The sequence below is a fragment of the Anneissia japonica genome, unplaced genomic scaffold (assembly GCF_011630105.1).
Source record: "Anneissia japonica isolate Jap-2015-1 unplaced genomic scaffold, ASM1163010v1 scaffold1889_len2455224_cov183, whole genome shotgun sequence".
Classification (NCBI taxonomy): Eukaryota; Metazoa; Echinodermata; class Crinoidea; order Comatulida; family Comatulidae; genus Anneissia; species Anneissia japonica.
Genome location: NW_022752980.1, coordinates 384,246 through 398,069, shown reverse-complemented (window position 1 = coordinate 398,069; position 13,824 = coordinate 384,246). Strand labels below are relative to the sequence as shown.

General features: G+C 33.7%; 1 protein-coding gene across 1 annotated transcript; it reads right to left on the bottom strand.

The window, feature by feature from the left end:
* Positions 1-7,430: 7,430 nt before the first annotated feature.
* On the bottom strand, positions 7,431-13,782 carry LOC117122585 (26S proteasome regulatory subunit 6A-B; the record flags this gene model as incomplete). The annotated part of the gene is given in 9 exon segments (XM_033268211.1): positions 7,431-7,760; positions 8,861-8,942; positions 9,037-9,182; positions 10,331-10,576; positions 11,540-11,683; positions 12,734-12,824; positions 12,932-13,041; positions 13,317-13,424; positions 13,657-13,782. Coding segments are annotated over 9 exon segments (1,164 nt in total), but the record flags the coding sequence as incomplete, so codon positions are not given.
* Positions 13,783-13,824: the final 42 nt, after the last annotated feature.

Here is a 13,824-nt window from a genome sequence, read left to right as displayed (position 1 = left end):
GGGGCGTGAATGTGCGAGTGGAGCGAGTTTTGGAGGGGCACTGCCCTTGGTGGAGGTGCGAGGGAGATATTTCTCCCAGCTTAGCGCCTTCGATTTAGCAAGGTAATTTTCTGATAAGCATTATCTTTTTCTAGTTACTTTTATAATAAGACAAAATACTTTAGTAGTGGTAGGCACAGTAAAAACGTGAATGCTCTTAAATAACAGGCGAAAAAGATTGTAAATGAATGATTAAAATTAACAGAATTATAAAATCTGTATTTTTATTTATAGACGCCTGGCTGGTTTTCAAATGAATAATCTTGTTGCTAGAACATCTGTAGGCCTATATAATTAAAAGCCTAAAAAAAAACTGTTTGTGATATGTTTGATTTTATTGTAGGCCTTTGTGTGATTATATTAACGTTATGTTAATGCTAATTATGTTAATACGTTTTATGATGAAATTATTGTACGTTGTATTTCATTTAAAGTTATTAATTTATTTATATATTTAAATAAGCAATTATTTTTAATTGATAGTGTTTTATATTTTATTTATAGCCTCGTTATAGACCTAAAATAAAATATATAAAAAAGGGCTTATTAAAGATCAATATTTATATGTCAAATTCACTGTTTTTTAGAAAAATATGTAGGCCTATAACTACACCAGGAAAGGCGGGAACCTATTGTTCTCTAAGTTTGAACTAATTATACATTATGGATGATAGCAGCTCTATTATTCACACTGTTGTTAAGTAAACATAAACATTGCAATATAGGCATGCAAATACCTGCAGACAACGGTATCCTTTCTAGTGAAATTGTTAGGTAAAATTCTGTGTTTTGACTGTGTGAAAATACGTCCCACCACGGCAGGTGTTTGTCAAGATAGGGTTTAATCTGCAACTGGGGAACAATTATCTAACACAGTAGCTGAGCTCTGTGTGATTTAGAGTCCCATTGCTAGAGGATTCAAACAGCCAAAAGAAAAGCTCCATTGTAGATGCAACAGGCAGTAGGTTTTAGCAGCTACATAAAATATCTCTATTTATTAATGCTTTTATTGTATAAGGCATCGGCCACCCTAGGTTGAATGGTAATACTGTATACCTTCAACGCCGCCAAAGTTATTAGTTTATACATTATCGAATGTAGGCCTAAGACTGATGTAAGACTATGCATTAAAATTTGGTAATATAACAAAAATCCCTCCATTTTAAGCTCAATTTGATGTAGGCTTGCCTAAAAATTGATCACTTAAATCAGTGCTGCCCTTAATTTTCATAAAAATATTTTAAAGAATATTTCCTTATAAAAACATAAGGGATTGCACCACGTCATTCTCTTCTCTTATCAACTTAGCTTAGGTCTATACATTGTGTAGGCCTACATGTATTTTTATTTGTAGGTCTCCTCATTGGAATGGAGTGGAGTTGAATAGCTTGGTGGTTAAGATGCTTGCTTTCTAATCCCAGGGTCCTGGGTTCAATTCCTGTCGCATCAGGACTGTTTTCTCGCGACTAAAAACAATTCCACTCCCTAATTAAGAGGTTTAAACCGTCGTCGCATCCTGTAAGTGGTACTGGGTGTACTTGCTGTTGGATGATGTGAAGGAAATAAATAAAATAAATTTCGTTTTCATTTGTGTTTCAAGTTCCACAGATTAATTTATAAAACTTGTAATTGACACTAAAAGATTCCATTGTTTTTTAATTGTAGGCTTGGTTCTATTCTTACCACAGCAGGTCTTTTTCTCACGACTAAATAACTCCACTCCCTATGTCACAATAAGAGTCTTGGTTTATGGGGCATCATTCCATCCTCTAAATGACGTTATGTACTTGCTGAATGTGAAGAAAATAAAAACAAGTTCCTTTTGTTTCTGAAGTTCCGACTTAGAATGGTAATTCTTAAAACTTGAATTGCCACTAAAATACTCCATTGTTTTTTTACTGTAGGCTCTTGTTTATATAGACCTTAATGTTAAAAATTAAGTCAGAGAAAAAATACATATCATATTAATAAATATGACCGATTGAATTGAGAAAATTAGAAAAAACGGTATGGAAAGTTTAAGTCTAGCACGATCCTATGCGATTTACGACATGCGCGCAAAACATTCTACCAATCGGTTGCCTATCAATTACGTCATTATAAATCTGTCGCCGAAGTATCACTTATGTTTGTCACGTCATCCCGTACCGTAATGTATTATATAGTAAATTGATTAATTCGAACAATTAAAATCTAGCTAGCTGTCGTTTACATAGTGTTTATTGATTCATCAAAACGTTCATTAAAATATTACCGAATATTGTTATGCACGTTTTGTCAAAACGCCATGAATTAAATGTCACAATAGATGCTAACACAACATGGCAAATTTCTTCTACTAATTGTCAAGCAAGTTGCGAATATAAAAACAGAATCATCTAATGCTCAATCAAAACTTCATCAAAAAATATAATTATGGCATATAATAATTATGCAGAAGATCGTTAGTCAACAAATCGTTGTGTTCACAAATCTAAAATGACACAACACAGCTTTGACTTAAAGAGATAACATTGCCAGTTATCAATTTAAGAAAAACCTCTACCTGGGTAAATACAACCCAATTGGATTTTAATTGTTTATATAATAAGGCCTAACAATACAAAAAGTAGGATTTAATAGCTGAAATTAACCTTAGGAAAAATTGTGATAAAAGAAGAGATGATGAAGATACGTGTTTCCCAAGACCGACTGACCCAAAATCTGGGAAATTTAGGGTCAAACATGTTTTGATGCCTGCCTTCTATTCCCAGGGTCCTGGTTTAATTCCTGTGACAGCAGGACTTTTTCTCACAGTTAACAACTCCACACCCTAAGACTCATAAAGAGACTTCGTTGATAAAAGCATCAAATCATTTCATTTAAAGAGGACCTTTGAATATCGGCCGACCTCCTGGATACGCTGGAATGGTCACCATATATAAATATGGTTTTTAAAAAATGTTTTCCTTTTTTAAATATCATATTTTTCTCAAAAAAAACCTTGAATACAAAGAATAAAATAGAAATTTTCAAGCATTTATTATTTTATATACCTTATGCCATGTGCATAATGTCCCGGTTTTAGCCCAGTTACACAACTTACCAACAAGCTTAATCAGAGTTATGCCTATATTTTAAAATGAAATGCAACGAGCAACCCAGGTTTCATCACAGATTGCTGATGCCAAGAATTACTGAATAATGATAATGTTACAATAGTAAGATTTGTAATAGTCTTGCTAAAATGGCAACCCCAACCGAGTTGTGTAAATGACAACTTGTTAATAATGTGCAAGTCAGCGTGTGATTTGTGAATTTACTAATTTTGTCAATATACATCAATTTGTAGGCGTATTTGTTATGAAACTGGCACACACAGTATACAAAAAAATGTTAATGACATAACTGACATTTACCACAGCATTCTTTGTAAAAAGAAAGAAAAATTTAGGCCTACCCTAACATTGTTTCATTCAACTGAAAATTTGGGAAAACTTCGAACTCTTATATATAAAATATAAGCCTAAAGATTTGTTAATTAACGTATCGTAGTTCAAAGTAGGCCTAAGTCATTAATTTATCAATTCTGTTTCTGGTGATTTTCGCAAATGTAAAAAAAAATGGTTAATGTTACAAGTAAAGTTTTAAGTCGTTTTATTTTTAATAAAAATTATTATTTTTTCTTTCCTTTTTATAATTTTACTATAAATACATCACTTTATGAATCACTAATTTTGGTCATTTTTTTCATGTTTTTTTTATTTTTTAATTATTTTAAGAGCCCCTAATATCAGCTCACCGGTAATGATGAGCTGAAAGGGTTGGGGAGAAACACCACCATTCGCCAAGGAGAAAGAAAATTATATGTATTTTCTACATATTAGTAGACTCTAAAATCGATTAATAAGCCTTCGAGATTCTATTGTATTTTCGGGGGGATTCGCCCGTAGATCACTTTCGAGCAAATCCTGGGGCCATTCCTGAATATGGTTTAAATAAAATAAAACAAAAAATATGCAAATATATTAAATTAAGCGTTATGGTCTTAACGTCATAATTAAATGAAAGAACTGTATATTTTTATGACATGATGCTTGTAAACTCTTTGTCTGAATCGGATCAAATGCTAAATCATAAACACACATTCAGAAATAAAGGTTTATGAATTTCAGGTGTCACACACTTCAATCTTAAAATGAACAGGAAATTTGTACCAAAACAGTTAACAAGTATAACAAAGCTTCATGTCATAAAAACCAGGAAGCCTTTTAATTTGTCTTAATTCATTAGTATTCGATCAATACCTCAGTTGAGTTACTCAGTGAACCTCAGAAATACTCATAACGGCTAATACTGTAGAATGTGATGTTGTTGAACCACAGTCTAGGTCTGTGTATATATACATCACTATCAGTATACTCGTTGTCTAAATAGCCTATTAATCGTTTAGTAATGATTACTATTTGAATCTACACATATTTATAAGGGGGATTGTAGTGTTCACTATTTAGAAATTACACGTTGAATAAACGAATAAAAGAAATACAAAATTCTTTGATGGAAAACAGCAAAAATGATTTTGGTTGAAACTCGGTTTTGATTAATTCCGCTTGTAATGTTTTTGTTAAGTACGGTAATAGAGCTAAACGGCAAAATGTATGCAGTGTTGTGAAAATCTTATGAAGTACGGCTTCCATTGAAGTAGACCTAAGTGTGATATATTAGCTCGTAGGTCTAATTAGACTCTCATATTGTATGAAACAATGGTGGTGCAATTAGAGGAAGAAAAGGGACGGAAAAATTCCACTGACATTTCCCTCTGGACCTTTTCGTGGAGTTGAGTGACCCTGGGCCCATTACTCTCCCGGCGAGGACACTTGCTTCTCCGTCGGGGACATCGCCCCCACCTTGTCGAACAAATGGCGTTATCACTGATGGAATTACTGTAGCCCCCCAATCCCCACCCCCATTGCACCTCCAAAGAACAATTAGCAGGAAGTTGGACCTATGACAATGACTAAGACTGCAGAACCCTTGTAGTCTGAAATTTAGGCGAACGAGATCTGCTCATTCAACCTTTTAAGTTAGTAAGATTGGTATGGTGACATACATGTTATTAATGGTCGAAAGGTCCAGATGCCATGAATGTAAAATACACTAGTTTCAAATCAATGTTAGTGAGACGTGAAAGCATGCTACGATGAGTGAAATAATTTCTTACATTGTAATCGAGTACTCTTCTTCTCTTCTATCCCTTTTCTTCTTCCTCTCCTTCTCCTTTTTCTTTTTCTTTCTCTTTTTTTTTCTCATGAGCCAACTTCATATAATTGAAGGCTTCTTCCCAGTAGCTCGTTTTTTTGTTTGTTTTTGTCTTTTTTTTTCAGGAAAATTGTGGTAGGCCTACTATTTTTGTTTTCAGTATTTACAATTATTAAGTTAAAAAAAAAAAAATTTATTTAAAACTTGAACTACCCTAGGCTAAGTACAAACAATAGTTTGAAGCAGGTTGGAAAAAAAACATTTGATTGAGTAAATCAAAAGTAGATCAGCCTAATACCAACTAGAAATTAAGTTAAAATTGTATTCTCAAGACATCACAACAGATTGTTTAGATGGATGCGAGATCGTATCTGCTGTCCCTGTTGAGGTTTGGCTTCTAATAACGAATTTCAATGGAATTTCTTGAATATCATATATTTATGAAGCCAGATAAAATTATAACCAGGAATTTATGCGTTTACTTTAATTCCTTTTCTGCTAATGCCACTAATTAAAAAACCAAAAAAACAAAAAACGACAAGATGATGGAAATGAAACACCTCAAATACACGATGGTGGTTAAAACGATAGAATATTTCAGCAATGGTGGGTCCGGAGTGAGTGCAAAAAAAGTGCTCCTCCCACTCCTTCTCCCACCCTTGGCATCAGGAACAATAGTTAATACTAAACCAAATTGTTTAGATAAATTAATATGACTAAAATGGTTAACTCCAGAACACCCCGGGATATTTCCTTGGACCCCAAAAGGAAGAACACCTCGACCTCTCCTGACAGATAGACAGGCCTAAAGATTCTGTATTCTTCCCTGCTAAGATCCAACGAAAACCACACACAGGGGACAGTTTGGAAGATTTTGTGTCCCCTTCATCTTAATGCTTTTCCAAAATAGGGTTCATTAACATGTAAATCGATGTATTGCCAAAAACTCCTTCAACCAACCTAAATTAACCTAAATACCTAAGTCGCTATGGTTTACTAGAAGAAAAAAAAATCACTCGGGGATATAAAAATATGAATCAATATTCACAATTATATACATATACATATACTCTTGAAGACTTTACATTGTTGTAATTGTGTATAGTAGTTTTAGGGGGAAATATGCTCGGGTGGCCCGATGTGGGCATGGTCGGGCTCGCTTAAAATGTCTTGAAAGTGGTCCGGTGTTTAGGTGTTTCAGAGGTTTATTTAATTGAATTTATGTAGAAAATAAATATTACTTTTTCTCTCTGACGAATTGTAGTTTTTTTTTATGGGGGTAAACTGGAGGGGCAAGAAAATTATCTGGGGGCAGGGAATGCCTCCCGTGCCCTAAAGCCTGGTTCTCATAACATGACTACACTGTCGGTACAGCGTTCTTCCTGTAATCGTCGCATTGCGTTAGCTGCTTGCTCTGCTATTCCCAAGGCAATCATGAAGGCACTCGTATTTTACCGACCAATCGCGTCGCGAAAACTGCCACCAATTTTATGAAAATCATGATTTTATGAAAACCCCAAGATATATGGCCCGGGATGACATAATGCTTTAAAAAAATTTATTATGAATATTTAATTTAAACCATTAAATTTTTTTTTAATTATAAAAATTAGATGGCAATTACATTTATAATGTTTGTAGCACGGTCGGCAAAACAGCCAAAAAGGTTATTTCTTTCGATCTTCAATTTTTGAAATGTAATAACTTATTTGATCCATGTAATTAGCTATTTTATGTTTTCATTGGTTTGGTTTATTATTACATTTTGTTTTTGCTTGATTTAACAAGTGGTGTATGTTACTTATTTAATTTTCTAATAACAAACATTTACGTATCGATGTAATGAACCATTCCACTAAGCCACAATCTTTTGATACGTTGCTGAGGTCCAACAATACGACAGTGTAAACGTACGTAAACATAATGTTTGTGAGACAAACCGGTAGTCCTGGACCTTTTCTGATTTGTTAGTTGGTATATCTGATTGACAGTACTCTTGAAAGGTCAATTCATTGAATATATTTCCTAGGTTTTGTTCAAACACAAAGATAAATAAAAATAAATAGTACATTGTATATAAATGTAGATAGGGTCCTGTATCTTTATTAAACGATTTCAATTACATTCAGATTCTGTAGCATTTTGGTATATGCCTCTCTCCACTCATCCACTCTACGCCTTAAAAATATAATGGCATATTGAAGTAATTACAGCCTATCGAAATCAACCTGTAAATTATAAAATGATAATTACTGTATATTTATCTTAACTTGAGAATTATGCTAAGTTGTAGTAATCTTATCATGAAATTATTATGGAGAGTTATTAAATTGAGGGCGCTGTTCAGTGGATAATGTAGAGGGCGTTGTTCAGGCATAGTAGTTAAGATTGGCTTTCTTCTTGGACTGGACCTCAAGAATACCATCCATGTAGTCTTCATGACAAAGTTCTGGAGCTCCTCTCCTCAAAGCAATCATACCCTAAGAAGGAATAAAATGCAGCATATCAAACAAAAATACCATTGACAACAATAGTGTGTTTATTATACAGTCACAAGTAATGACTACAGCAAGAAAGAGGAAGGCAGCATACTCAGCAATGTAAACACTGACAAAAATATACTGTGCACTTTTTACCAAAAATAGACACTTATTATTATTATTATCTATTAATAGTAGTGTACACACTATTTCCATCTAAGATAATGCAGCATGACCAAATAAAAATATCTCGATTCAAGATTCATTTTATTGTCTAATTGGAAATTCACGGTGGTTAAAGAAATCACTACAATGTAAAAAAAAAAATAATACAAACAAGTAAGATATATAAATATATACTTATTTAAAATACACATAATTACCACTTAAACAAAAGCAGATAGAGTTAAAGACAACAAACGTTTTCCTCTGTTATTAATAATAAAAGAAAATTCAAAGCTTATTATTTATAAAATCTTGTTATTTATAAAATCCTGTCACAAAACAATGAGTATGAAATATTAGGCTATGGAACTTTGTCTATAAAGGTTACCAAACAGTCAAAATATTAGGCTATGGAACTTTTGTCTATAAAGGTTATAAAAAAATAAAAAATAAAATAAAAATAAAAATAAAAAAAAGTAGATGGGTATAGGCACTAAGTGTTGTCTGTCTTTCGGTGAATATATGTGATTTGCTTTTGATACTAAAGCAACTTACCAGGGGCAGATACAAGAGTTTGAAATAGAGGGGACCCACGGAGGAACTTTAACAGATGGAGGATTGATCCACCTCAGCCCTACTAATGGTAGGGGCTGAGGCAAGAAATATTATGATTATGGAACCTATACATGGTTGGAATTGGAACTCTCAGATTTAAATTTTAATATAATTTTCTTTTTCTATCCGTTTTTTTTTAAAATAATTTCAAAAAAAAATTACAGGGGCCCAGGCGGATTTCCCCCTCCCCCTTGAATCTGCCACTGCTTACATTGTTCCTTGCAGTGCAAATTGTCATATTGCAAGTATTAGCTATTTCAATCATTTTTTTTTATGGTGATTTAAAAAATATATATATATATATATTGATATAAACTTACAGCCTCTACACAAACCGCTTTACATTGAGCCCCATTAAAATCATCCGTACAGCGTGCCAACTCTTCAAAATTAACATCTTTTCTGTAAATAAAAAGAAATATTTTAAAATTCACCATTTACATAACAAAAATTTACACACAAAATATTTTGAAACCAAAATCCAAACACTTCTTACCCAACGTTCATTTTTCTAGAGTGGATCTGCATAATTCGTGCCCTGGCTTCCTCATTTGGGTTAGGGAATTCAATCTTTCGATCCAATCGACCTGATCGTAACAATGCTGGATCCAAGATGTCAACTCTGTTAGTGGCTGCGATCACCTGCAAAAGATTGAGAAAGCTTGCAATTAACGAAATAGTAGTTCCACGTATGCATATGGCGATACCTTCCAATTTAGAGGCCTTTGGCTTCCTCCATGTCTAATTAATTTTATTGTCTTTATTATTATTATTATTATTATTATTATTATTATTATTATTATTATTATTATCATTATTATTATTATTGCTATATTTATTGAAAAAATTAATGTGAGACAAGATTTTAACATTGAATAAAATCAAACTATAAAAAAAATCACCTACAGTACTGTACCATCCTAGCAAGTAAAAAACAAGAAACATTAAATACACATTTGGAATATGTATTTTAAAAATTGAGAAAAGCTAAAACCAATAAAACAATATTTTAAAAAAATATAATAATAGACATGAAATACATCAGCTTATATATGAGTTTAAAATTTACAACCAAAAGAGCAAGAAAAAAAAAATTAACATTAAAACATTTGGAATAAGTACTTTATTCTAAAAATTGAGAAAATAAACTAATAAAACAATATTTTTTTAATATAAAAATAGACATGAAATACATCAGCTTAACAAGCGTTTAAAATCGATAAGCAAAATTGCAAGAAAAAAAAAAGATTAATGTTCAACTGTGTTGAAAACAGCTGAAATTATATTTAACTCGCTCTAAGCTCTACAACCTACCAGCAAAAGATACTGTATATTCTCACGTAAAAAATGAGATTTAAAATAGCAAATTACAATTGAAAAACAGAGGGTTGTCTTATAAGCGCAACACATACAATTTTTTGATTTTTAAATCATGTTCGTCTTGTGTGCAGATCACTCGTAACATGCTAATCTATTAATAATATGAAGCTACTAACTGTTGTACGTAAATGCGGTGAAATAAGGCTTTAATGGACAATTTAAACTAAAAAGCCCATTAAAATAGCATTATTTGGCAGGTAAGTCCTACATTTTTGTTCTGTTTTTAGCCAACTAGATGCAGTATCAATACCATCAAGTGGAGCAAAAAGTAGGAATTCTGATGGTGAAACAGGCGGGACGTCTTATACGCCCAACATACAAAAATCGTTTGAAAATCTTCTCAAACTCGGGGGTCGTTTTATACGCCGATTGCCTTATATTTATTCTATATCAACATTATAAATTCCTACCTTGATTTCAGATGTTGAGCTAAATCCATCTAATTGATTAAGTAATTCCAACATAGTTCGTTGAACCTCTCGATCTCCCGCCTTCTCACTATCGAAACGTTTTGTTCCAATCGCATCTAATTCATCAATAAATATAATAGCAGGCTGTTTCTCTTTGGCAAGAGCAAACGCATCACGCACAAGTTTGGCTCCATCCCCAATAAACATCTGAACTAGTTGAGGACCAGCTAGTTTCAGGAATGTGGACTAGAAGAAATAAGACACGGATAAATTAGCAAATTGGTACAAACTGAGTCAAGCTTGTACCTCTCACTAAGTACAGTACTATAAACCAACACTAAACTAACATTAACAGTCTAAATGCTTTAAACAATATGTTAGCTTATGTCTTGCTTGTAAACCTATACGTACTGCTATATGCCTTTAAACTATTGTCGTGTCTTAGGTGGCGCGAAGTTGGTTCCAACTTAACTGTGCATCCTAGCATTTTTATTTGTTTATATATTTATTCTTTTTATTTATTTACAATGCTTTCAATTATAAATTCAGCAATCTGAAGGTGCATTTCCAGACCTCAGGCCCACCCATGGTGGGGTTACGGTGTATAGACCTGCCAGCTGTGAAAGTCCCTCACTGGGCCCCCTCTAATTCCTGGATCGGCCACTGGCTATACAGATACAAAAAAATTAGGACTGCTTCATAATCAAATGTACAGTTGCCAATTCTATCTAATTTTTTATTCTTTCACTGTGCTATAGTTCCCTGGGAATCGTTCACATTGTGCCCCCAAACCTGCACCAATGCAAATCTCACCTAGGAAGTATTCCCTTTGTCGGGTATCCCAAGTCTTCCGCAAGGCGTGGGAGTCTCCCAGAAATCAGAAGGGCATTTCGCAATCCCGCAAACCGGAAAAAAATCGCCCAGAAAATAACCCATCTCCCGCAAGTTTTAGTACTCTATTAATTACCCCATTAATATCATTTGTCTTACGAAAGTCGGTGTCGATTGGTATCACCATTAGCAGGACCCTTGCTTTGTGTTGGATAGAATCTGGACATGGGACTATAACTTGCTATCCTGTAAATCAGTGTAGATAAAACTGTCGATCCAAATACACAAGTGGATAATGGCTGATTCGAATCCTTGATTTGATTGGACGCCCAAAGCTCTACCAGAGCTCCACATTTTCTAACTTATAAAATGGAATACCTTCGTCTGGGCAGCACAGGCTCTAGCCATTAAGGTCTTTCCAGTGCCAGGAGGACCATACAGCAACACTCCTTTAGGAGGCTGGATACCCATGTTGTCGAACCTCTCCCTGTGTGTCATTGGCAGTACTACTGCTTCTATGAGCTAAAGCAACAAAATATAATAATTAATAAACATCATAAATAACAAAATTCGGAAATATGTATAAATCTGATTACTGAAGATAGACATACTGAGGCTTGCGATACCAAAACCGGCATCAGTGACCAACAAATGAAAATTGAAATCTTAATATTTTCTTATTCTCCACGTAAGCTTAAATATGATGGGTCATTTACTAGAATCGGCATACTGTGGCTAAAGTTATGATTATTAGAGCTTCTCTGTACTAAATTATACAATATTGCTACATTCTTATGCTAATTACTCAGTTTAACATCTAGTGAGAGCACGCTGGTTTTAGGATCGCATGCCTCATATTTGAGGCAAAATGTTGAGATGCGATAATAATATTGAAAATGATGATTGTGATGATGTTGAGGCTCATGAAGTAAGGATGAAGATATTGAGGATCAGACAAATATAGAGATATGTGATGATAATGATAGGATGAACACGATGTCAAGGACAGCGATGATTGTGGTATTTATGATTGTTTTATCGTATACATGCATTCTAGGCATCTGATTGGTTAAAAAGCGGGTAATAACTTCAACCATCACACCTATGACATAGTTTGAATGATACTTCATAAATCCCAGGGGGAAAAAGTACTATCGTGTTAAATGATAGCAATTTTTTTTTTTGCCCTGTTGCAATGATCTCTATGCCCCACTTATAACATTGCTGTGTAATTTATGACACGCATGGACCTCTACGACGGTGAGAGAGGTTGGCTCTTTGACCGCAGAGGCCTAGGAAGTAAGCCTAATCCTACTTGGTGGGTACTCTTTTCGTTACTTCTTAGGCCTTGTAGAATCTATGTATGAGGTATGGAAAACAAATATTGACTGCTCTAGATTCTGGTAAAGGTGAAATATAGCCCCTCGGTGATGTGGAGAACGTAGCCTATCTTCCCTCCAGCCTTCAGCCCTCGTGAAGAGAAATGCTACAGTCTCCACATCACCGAGGGGCAATAGATTTCACTATTTCCCCCATGAGCAGTCAATATTTGATATGATGTCCTATTCTCACCTCCTGGATCTGTTTGTCTAACCCACCAATGTCACTGTATTGCTCTGTTGGTCTCTCATCGACTTCCATAGCTTTTACTCTTGAGTCATATCTGTAAAAAACAATAAATTAATATTGATTGAAGTGATGTTAAAAAGTTTAATAATCATAATACCTAATATACATGAAACAATAGGTCTATAGAATTAAACTACTTACTCTGCAGGTAAAGTCTCTAAGACAAGGTAAGAATCTTTGTTTACGCCAACAAGATCACCTGGGGTTAGGTTTTCTGGTTCTACAAGTCCGATGACAGGAAGAAAGTATGTCTGTAATAAGTAACAACATATTTACCAATATAAAGGAATGTAAAATTTTTATAGAAATATTAACATTAAATTTTCACTAATACATAATTATGGGGTTTTTTTTCATCAAGATTTGCTCTTTTTAATAACTACATTTTAAATTGTTTCAAAATTTGATTTTAGTTTCTCCACCAAATAAACAAAATAAAATTTAAAACTAAGATGTATAGTAACTAAGTTTTTAGACTGCAGAATTAGTAATAGCACTAACTCTATAAAAAATATTGGGAACAAACCTGTCTTGTAGAGGTCTTGATGACGGCACACTTGCCTTTGCGTTGTGAATCCAGATCAACATTAGCACCGTCTGCTTCCTCCTGATCCTGTGGGTCCACATCTAACAGCTGAGTACAAACAAACACAGCCAAAATTTAACCATATTGTGCAGCTTTAATTTTAAAGACCACCAATCAAAATGATTATTGTGGAGTGCTTTTGATTTTTTTCGTAGTGTCTAGAGACACTGTACTGTACGCTACCTTAGTAATGATAAACACTTACCATTATCGGTATTGTATTCCTAGCCACTCTCCGATTTGTTATTCACAAAACTGATAAACTGTAATAATTACTCACCTCAATTACATTTGATACTAAATATGGCAGTGTCTTGTTCACTTTGATTTTCTCTGTGTTTTCTTTTATCTTTTCTTTCTGAGCTTGTAATTCATGTTGAATACGCATTGTTTCGCTTTTCATAATCTACAGAAAACATGATAATGAATTGAAATATATATATATATA